Source organism: Sinocyclocheilus anshuiensis, unplaced genomic scaffold (assembly GCF_001515605.1).
Source record: "Sinocyclocheilus anshuiensis isolate Anshui unplaced genomic scaffold, SAMN03320099.WGS_v1.1 scaffold2046, whole genome shotgun sequence".
Lineage (NCBI taxonomy): Eukaryota > Metazoa > Chordata > Actinopteri > Cypriniformes > Cyprinidae > Sinocyclocheilus > Sinocyclocheilus anshuiensis.
The window spans coordinates 182,111-192,032 of record NW_015542491.1 but is presented as its reverse complement, the minus strand read 5'-3'; the positions used below and the strand labels follow the sequence as shown (position 1 = coordinate 192,032).

General features: G+C 36.2%; 1 protein-coding gene across 1 annotated transcript in view; it reads left to right on the top strand.

Moving 5' to 3' along the window:
- The window catches only part of fam117ab (family with sequence similarity 117 member Ab), a 12,798-nt gene extending 4,822 nt beyond the window's left edge, over nucleotides 1-7,976 (top strand). Inside the window, exons 5-8 of the mRNA XM_016493655.1 lie at nucleotides 2,411-2,539; nucleotides 2,682-2,832; nucleotides 7,144-7,264; nucleotides 7,387-7,976. Coding sequence (XP_016349141.1) covers nucleotides 2,411-2,539; nucleotides 2,682-2,832; nucleotides 7,144-7,264; nucleotides 7,387-7,567 — 582 coding nt within the window. The 3' untranslated portion in view covers nucleotides 7,568-7,976. The remainder of the gene's footprint in view (nucleotides 1-2,410; nucleotides 2,540-2,681; nucleotides 2,833-7,143; nucleotides 7,265-7,386) is intronic.
- Nucleotides 7,977-9,922: the final 1,946 nt, after the last annotated feature.

The window sequence follows — 9,922 nt, the reverse complement described above, 5'->3', positions numbered from 1 at the left end:
TTGAGAGAAATAGGCCTTTTGTGTACATAGAAAAAGTCTTAGATCTTTGAGTTCAGCTCATGAAAAATGGGGGCAAAAACAAAAGTGTTGCGTTTATAATTTTGTTCAGTGTATGTATAAGCATGTATGTAAAGATGAACCCATAAACGCAATATGCCAAGTTTCACGTTAAGCATTTAAGCTAAACCATTTTAAACAAAGCACTTAAAAGTGTAATTTAGCACGTTGTGTTGATATTCTAGGCTCATCTGCTTGCCTGTATATACTGTAGTATGCATCGTCCATAAAGTGTATTAATTTGATCTTTATTATCACTGTCTTGGTACATTAGGCAGGGCTGTACAGTGCGACATGTATGTCGCACGTGCTACGAAAAAACTGGTCTGTGCGATTAATCTAATAACAAAGATAAAATAATGACAAAGATTTTTATCTTTGCTCACTTTGGCCTAAATGTCTGCCATTCTTTTTTTATTTTATATTTTGTTAAGGTGTAAGAGGTGTTATGTTTCTGCACTCTTGCATTTTTAGCAAATTAAGAAAACTTTGTCTAAAAACAATTTTTGTGATTGTTTGTATTTTTTGTGCTCTGTATGGAACATCGGTGCCTTTTTAAGTGATGAACTCCATTACTTGTGTTTGTTTTCAGACATGATAACAGACGTTTTATACTTGTGCTACAACTTTTTGGCCTGTGCTACAAAACTTTCAACCTCTGTAGCACCAGTGCTATGTGAAAAAAAAAGTTAACGTACAGCCCTGACATTAGGGCATGTTAAGTGTTTTTCACAATGTTTAGACACAGTTTTATTAACCTTTGGCAAACTTACATTTAAGGAGGGATCCCAGCCATATCCAAGGATCATATCATACTTGGGGGTGGATTATTTTGACATTTAATTTTTCAGCCTTTTTCTTGCGTGGAAATCTATGTCATTGCATGTCATGTATCAGTATGTTGCAACATATTATCACAAAATTAGAATACAATTCTGTTTGTATTATAGTTTAGGGAAGCACATTCTTGGCTGCACCAAAAGCTTCTAGATGCTCATAAAATTCAAACGAGTTCAGTGGTCTGTGGGTGAAGCCTTCAAATGCACTAAAGTGCCATATTCTGACACATGTACACAAGTGTTAGAGGAAGTGAGGAGGATTGCAAAATGTAACAGGAAGAGTGGTTGTATCAAAAACGGTTCTGCTTTGAACACATGCTGGCCAGCTGCAAACAGATATCACACTTCTTAGGGTTATTACAGTTTCATTATCTCATTTCATTATGTATTATGGTTTTTAATTTCAGTTTAGTTTTAGATAGATATATGGTATTTTGTTACGGCTGTTGTTGTTAGTTTTTATCCATTATAGCATACTGTTGCACCAAATTGTAGACCAGCAATCTGCAACATCACACAGCACTTTATCAGATATACTGTAAAGTAAACTCACTTCAAAGTTTGTTAGTCTCATTAACAAGAATGCAGCATATTGCAGTACTCGCTGACAATGAAATGTTATAAATATCCCCCTATGGCTACATTTACCAGTGTTTGTAACATCCTTCATTCTCCACATTGGAGAACAACTAGTTGCAGATTAGAAGGTTTATGGCATATAGACTTTGAAATATATATATATATATATATATATATATATATATATTCAAGAACTTTATTGAACTTTGTCATGATTGTTTTGGTTTTGCACACCCCTAAATGTCGTGCACAAAAAGCAAACTGTGGTGGGCTGTTTTATACTGTATGTTGATCAGGCTCTTCCTTCCTGTGTAATTTTATTTTTTTTAAATATGTAAATTAATACCAGGCTTGGGAGATTGATTAAATCACACCATCCAGCATGAACTGAAAATATAAGAACCATCTTTTTTATGTTTTTCTTTAGTTTTTTTTTTCATGCTAACTTTGACGTTTCCATCATTCGTAGGAGTTTGAATATGTATTACGTGCTTTTTAAGAGTGTTTAGTTCAAATACATTATGGGGACGAAAATGTAGGAAACATGTCCTCGCTGCAGCTAAGTAAACATACTAAAATTTATTAATGAAAATATTAGTGAAAAAGTTTAAAGTTGTTTATTGTTAGAGCAGTTGTTCTCAACCACTAAGGGGCTCGGCAAAATTCCAGTATTTAAAACAATTATTAATATGCGATTTGTATTTCTTTTCATCACAACGAATAATGGTTAATTAATTGAATATCAACACTCCCAGTTTCTGTTGGAGTCGGATGCAAACTCAGTTGGTTAAGGACTTGGACTTGACTTGGACCCAACAACACTATCTTTTAATAAAAATAAAAAAATAAAAAAGTAAAAAAAGCATAGACTAAAGGTATCAATAAAAGGCTTCTGTAATCAAACTAATACCAGTATGTGTTTTCTCTCTTCTCAGTCCCCTGCTTTATTAATCCCACCTGCGTCATTGACTCGACTGTCGTCACGTTTGCGTCAAAGTGAAGAGAGACTAGATCTGGAGCTGGAGAAAGTCTTCACACATAATTCATCAGTTCACCACTCTGGAGTAGGCTTAGCACTTTTCACCATTTTAACTGATTGTGAAGACTGATATCATGCAAATTTGCATATTCAAACTTGCAAAACTGGAAACCTTCAAGTAATTGTAATATTGTGTGTATTTTTTTTATTTTTATTTTTTTATTTAGCTGTATGAGGTTCCTGATGGCCACAGGGCTCCTGTTCCACACCTGAGCTCCAGGAGTGGATTTCAGATTGGATCTTCCTGTGTAGCTTCCCACTCTTCTTCTTCCTCATCCACATCTTGCTCTCCACAGCGCCCTCTAGAACTCGACTCTGGTAGGTCTGTTTTTCTTCAGTGATGGAACGTCCGGTTCTTTTCCGCAAACCGGTTCTTTTGGACAGTTTGTTTCAATGAACCGGTTAAAAAAAAAAAAAACGGTTCACCGGTTCTTTTACACCCTAATGTAATTACGTGATGACGTAATGATGTCAAGTCTATCGTCCCGTGCCGGGATGAAAATACACTCAACACATTCAAATATATGAAGTCAGTAATCATAACTTCAGTCAGTTAAAACATCATCATCATGATCTGATAAGATTCTTACAGTTAAGTTTTGCAACTAAAGCACCCAAATACAGGTAGTGATGTGCAAACGAGGATGTTTTACAAGTCTTGAAGATATAAAGTGAATAAATTAGCCTTCATCAGTGCTGAAACCATGATCCACTTACGATGCATAATGCATTATGTTATTAAATAAACTTACGTTTCGCTAGATTGGCCCCCTCCAGGCAGTCGGTCATGTACTGTTTGGAAGCTTTACGCTGAATCACACATGCACAGTGTTATCAGCTCATCTGTTCTTAAATCAGACGTGTCCGAAAGAAACAGTTTCCAGTTTAGTGTACTGGTGATTTGAAAACCGTTGCAACCGATTCTATACTCGGGAACGAGATCGAGATTCGAAGAACTGCGATTCAAAAGGAGCTGCTTGCTTTGCTCTCGCGGTAGTTTGATTACATCATTTTTAGCTTTATATCACCTTATTACCAATACCATGGATTATTTATGAAACAAATAAATGTTTAGTTTGATAGTTTTACAAACAATTAATTGTTCAAATAATTAACATGAAAACCCAACTAGACAACTTTTACTTTAATGTTTTTTAAACAACATTAAAATAGAAAAATTAATTTGTACAAATATTTCTGAACATTAGATGGTTTGATCTGTGTACAAATATTTATGTTCATGTTGCGCATGTAGTTTCTTGTATATACAGTATATATTTTGTATGCTATTAATCTGTTATGGTGTATTTGGAAAAGCACAAACTTTTTGTATTCCACAATTTGGTTTTTCTTTACAGTATTACAGCAAATGCTAAAATACTTTCAAGGACAAAAGTTAAGAGGAATATAGAGCAAACTATTATCTCTTGGTTAGGCTTATTAATCTGTCTAGACTCCCTGTTGCCAAGGGAGAGTGGGTGTAACCTCAAAAGTCAAAGGGCATAAACTACCCCTTCCACCACATAGCTGTATGCTGTACAGTGTGTTAAGTGTGTAAGTGCATTTTTTCAGCAATTGCTCTTTGTTAAAATTGTATTGTTTGAACACTCAATTGTTTCTTTGTGAATGTGTCATCATTAACTATAATTACAGTACACTTGTTTCCTATTAAACATAGCATCTCAATTATTATGGTTCAACATCCCTGACCGAGATCATAAAAACCCCTTTAGCCTATAACCTAAGAGAATCCTCAACTGAACACACAAAGTCCTTTAACACAGATACATTCATCTTTAAAAAAATAAATACATAAATAAAATGAATAATACTTTAAAGGTGTTTCCTTTGCTCCATCAGTTGTTTCAAAAACTGTAATGCAGCCGTGTATGTTCGTTAGTACATGGCACGCTGCACACATGCTCAGTATATCAATATCAGCTGCTCTGGGTTGTGGCTAGAAAGGATACAGCAAAAACCGGAAGCTAACAATTGTCGCTCGGCTCGGCTAATGTCCATCCAGTGCACTGAACGCTCTCTCTCCTCCACATCATGAGTAGACACGCCCCTTACTGCTGATTGGCTACAAGTTTGTTTTGCTAGTCGGCCCGAATCAGTTTTCGAAGGGTGCTTTCACACTAGCACTTTTGGTGTGCACCCGGGTTCGATTGACGTCAGAGTTCGGTTCGTTTGGATTATATGAACGCTGTCTTCCGACCTCGGATGCGCACCCGCGAACCGTACCCGAATCCGCTTAAAAAGGGTGGTCTGGGGTACGGTTCATGTGAACTCCGATACGGTTCGCTGCTGATGTGAACGCAATCGTACCAAATCACGAAAGTGAACCTCTAATAATGACGTATTATTTGATAAAAATGTGTTTATGTGTGTGTTTCACTCACTTTCCTGTTGAGCGTGACTGACGCGCTGCAACAGAGCTGTATATCTCATTTCTGTTCGCCTTCAGCATTCTTTAGAGCATTTGCAGTACATTCGTAAGACAGATGTAAGTGTCGTTTTGTACCGAAGCTTTGCAAACAAAACGAATGGTAAAAAAATTAAAATATATAAAAGTGCAGAGAGCAATGTTATGCATTTGACGCCTTCTCCTGCGCCGTTGTTACTAAGCAACGGGGTAAACAGCTGCTGGCTTGATGACGCAAACGAACCGCGGTTCGGACCCAAATAAAATAATATGAACGCAGTCCAGCGGGGGCAGGGGGAGGGGGGAGCAATCGAACTCTGGTTCGGACCAAGCAAGGGAACCAAGTGTGAAAGCACCCTAAAGTGTTTTTGAAAAATCGCTTACCCCACCTTTAATCGCTGCTCTGCTCGTTATCAGTTCTCTTTTCACAGCAGTTCAGTCAGTGTACTGTTGGATTAAATGAATAACTCCGGGATATTGGTTTATTTCGAGTCAGAGGGAGTGTCAGTCACATCAAAAAGTGAGTAACTTAAGTAATTTCTGGATTAGTGCTTACTGGAGATGCAAACTGTTTCAAACGATTCAATCCGATTTGTTGAACTGGTTCGACCGGTTCACTACAAAGAATCGGTTCAATAGAAAGATTTGTTCGCAAACTGGACACCACAATTTTTTTTCAAACTCTTGCTGATACATCACCATCATGGTGTTATTCCTGTCAAAAACTCAACTATGTATTGGGGTTACCAGACATCCATTTTCTGGACACAATTTGGTTTTTGGTGTCCTGTCCCCGGAAATATCCCTGTTTTTTAGCACATTCAAAACACCCTGCAAAAAATCCTGACTAACATACCCTGCTGGTTACCAGGGTAATTGTGTAGTGATTATTTTCACCAACAGAGGGCTGCAGTCTACACTGATTAAATTAATGTAATATTTGTTTTAATGTTTGTACAGTATGTACTATATATCCTGAACAGAGTGGGGGATTGTTTTGCATACAATTTTAAATCATTCACAAAAGTTGCGCTCAACATGCTTCATTTGGGTTACGGAAGTCGTCAGGATCCGATTCTGGATCTAATATATATGGCTGGATCTGAATTTAATTTAATTTAAGTTAATTTAAGTCAATAAAGTTTTTGCTCCTGTTTTATTTGTCAAAGCATCGCGTGCTCGTGACTCTAAAACTCCGCCCACGGCACGCCTCCAGGAGCTCGAATGTTTTCAGAGAGAAGTGTAAAGCTGTATCTGTCTTATATAAATTTGCTAAAACTAAAGAGTCTTCCGAGATATGAAGGATGCAATACTACTCTATAGGCAGAGGCGAACCAAGATGAAGTGGGGGCCCCAGGCAAAATTAATAGAGGGGGCCCCAGGCAAAATTAATAGATGAGGCCCTTCTAAAAGATTTTGTTAATATATCTTCGTTACCTAGATATATATTTATACAACATACAAAACGTAGTTAAAACACATATAATAGAACATAAATTGTGAACAGGCTGAACTCAAAATAAAACCCAATTAAAGTGTCTCTGTCCATAACATAACATTACAACAAGAAGAATGCGCACGCGGACAGGAAGTACAACTAATTATTATTTTGTGTGCACGATTTACCTAGAACGAGGGCACGAATTATTATATCAAGCACATGATTTACTTAAATCGAGGGAACGAATTAATAAATTGTGCGCATGATCTAGTAAATCGAGGTAACGAATTAATAAATTGTGCCCATGATTTATTTTTTCTTGCATGTCATGTGCAGGGCTCCGTACTACACAATATGCTGCTGCTAAGTGCAACCATAGCTAACCTCTTTCCCAGTAACCATATTAGTAATTGGACTATTACCAGTAATTCATCTTGCAAATAATTAAACGAAAATAAGCTGGAATTAACAACAAAAACATTTGTCTGTCATATAATTATCCTTATATTCACAGTTTGTGGACATCTCATTTTGTAATGTGTGTGTTTTTTAAATAATTTTGTTAGAATACTATTTTTATCTGTTTGCTAAAAAACATACAAAAATGTATTGTCCCCATTTTTAATTCATAGATAATAACAAGTGAGATTTCAAGTATATTATGACCACCCAACTAGGAAATGCCCCCGGTTTCCATTTTATAAATCTGGCCACTTTACTATGTATCTTTGTTTAATTTGAACTGACACTGCTCTGTCCTCAGTTGAGGAGGTCAGCTCATGTATCCTAAAGCTGTCCTCATCACCACGGCCCAATAACAGCTACTGCTTTCAGAGAGATCCACCAGAGGGTTGTGAGAGAGTCCGAGTGTGTGAAGAAAACGTGTAAGTAGGCATACAATGCTAAGGTGTTGCTCTGTGGTTGCTGTTGGTGTTCTGAGTGGTTAATGCAGTCTTGACTATTGTGCATCTTGTGCATTTTTTTTCCACCCCATCCTCAAATTCAGCCTTCCATGTTTGGACCAAGTGTACATGTTCTCCTGCCCCAACCCAAACAAAGTGAACTTCTCCACACACACAGGCTCAGCCTTCTGCCCTTTCAATCTCCCGAAGCCCCTCCTACCTCCAGTGGACTTCCTGATCTGCAGCCTCTCAGTTTCTCCAGGGTCCTGCTGGGTGGGACAGTGAGGCGTTAATAACAAAAGAAAAAACTGTGAATGTGGCATCTGTTACTCTGTGTGAGAAAAAAAAGTCAGAAAGTGACTGTCTTTAAAAACACTCAGTACTTTTTAATATTGCATTTGCCTAGTATGTGACCTTACTTTTAAAAATGAAATTTTTTCATTGTTAAATGGTGGGAAAAGTAAAAGCTTATTTTCTAATTTAAAAAGTAATTGTAATAAGAGAATACCACATTTCTTTGTGAGTCAGTGAGAGTGGTGAAAATATCCTGTTGGAATGGCGGACTTGATAGATTTATGGATTAATAATTTGGGCAGTTATATTCACTATAAGGAGAAGGCTGTTCTTATAGATAATGAATGTTGAATAGGCCAATGGTACTATTAAGGCAATGCTTGTATTTTAAATTAGCATTTTACCACCCACTTCAGTGTTACAATTAAAAAATAAATTGGCAAATGCATTTTTTTAAATATTTTTACTTTAGTTTTATTTAGTTTTGATTATTGAAAAGTTTATTGAAGAAAGTATGTGGGTGGATTATTACAGTCATAGACCACATCAGTAGGTATATTTATGTTCTTATTTAAATTGAATGTTACAGTCATACTCTTAATGGTACATTTAAATTCACCCTTTATAATTTTTTCAAAAGTAGAGTGTTTTTTTTGTGCCTAATGAATGTTTACATGGTATACCTTGAACATATGCTATTTTTATATTTGTTTAGATGAATCTGTACGTGAATGTACGATTAGTTAGGAGCTCTGTACTGTTTGCACATATATTTTTGCTAAAGATAAGCTATAGAATGTAAATGGTGACATTATCTGACTTCAAAGTATTTCTTTATTCAATACGCTCATTGCGCACATGATGTTTTTTTTTGTTTTTTTTACTTTGGTTTACTTTAATATTCAGATGAGTTTAAACTTGCCTTCCCATTGGAAAGTGCATGGGAAACTACGTGTGCATTGATGATACATTATTTACTCTTTTCTTTCTATAGATCACTTAAATTCTTGCATGTCTGCAATGCGTTTTGGCACCGATAAAGTAGAATTGAGCAACAATAGTGGGTGAATGTGTGCTCTGTCTTAATAAATTCCAAGTGGGTGATATTATAGAAATAACATACTGTGATTTTGACTGTCAAGATTATCAAAAGAAAAATTATTAAGTGCTAATCTCAGGCAATATCAGGCATCCCTTCACACTCCGCTTCAGAAGCACACATCAGAGCGTTACAAACACCATCAGATCACTCATTAATTCTGCTGTATAGATATATTTTGGGAGTTTGACATGCTGAGTACCGTATTGAAACAAGTGAAAAGCCACCCGGCTGTAAGTACAGGTGCATCTCAATAAATTAGAATGTCGTGGAAAAGTTCATTTATTTCAGTAATTCAACTCAAATTGTGAAACTCGTGTATTAAATAAATTCAATGCACACAGACTGAAGTAGTTTAAGTCTTTGGTTCTTTTAATTGTGATGATTTTGGCTCACATTTAACAAAAACCCACCAATTCACTATCTAATCACTAGCTAATATTCAGTATGCCAGAGCAAACTGCAGAGGTTATGAAGAACAAGGGTCAACACTAATATTGTCTCATATTTTTTTCGCAATAAAAGCCTTTAAAACTTATGATATGCTTATCATTGTTTTTCAGTATACCATAGAAACATGTGGAAAAATAATCTACAAATACTGAAGCAGCAAACTTTGCAAAACACAAAATTTATGTCATGGCCAAAACTTTTGCCACTAAAACCACTAATTTCCAATTTATGACCGATTGAAATCTGTCAACAGATGGGATCACAAGAATAACCCAGAGCCTTGGAACAAACTGGGGCCAAATGACCAGTACAAGGTGAAAACATTCATGTAGACTTTTTGGCCATTTAGAAGTATCCATCTTATAGCCTATAATACAGGTACATCTCAAAAAATTAGAATATCATGAAAAAGGTCAATATTTTTTGTCACTCATTTCAGAAAGTGAAACCCATATATTATATAGATTCATTACACAGAGTGAAATATTTCAAGCCTTTATTTCTTGAAATTTTGATGATTATGGCTTGCAGATAATGAAAACCCAAAATTCAGTGTCTCAGAAAATTAGAATATTACATAAGATCAATAAAAAAAGGATATTTTAAACAGAAATGTCAGGCTTCTGAAAAGTATGTTCATTTCTATGCACTCAATACTTGGTTGGGCCTCCTTTTGCATGAATTACTGCATCAATGCGGCGTGGCATGGAGGCAATCAGCCTGTGGCACTGCTCAGGTGTAATGGAAGCCCAGGTTGCTTTGATAGCGGCCTTCAGGTCATCTGCATTGTTGGG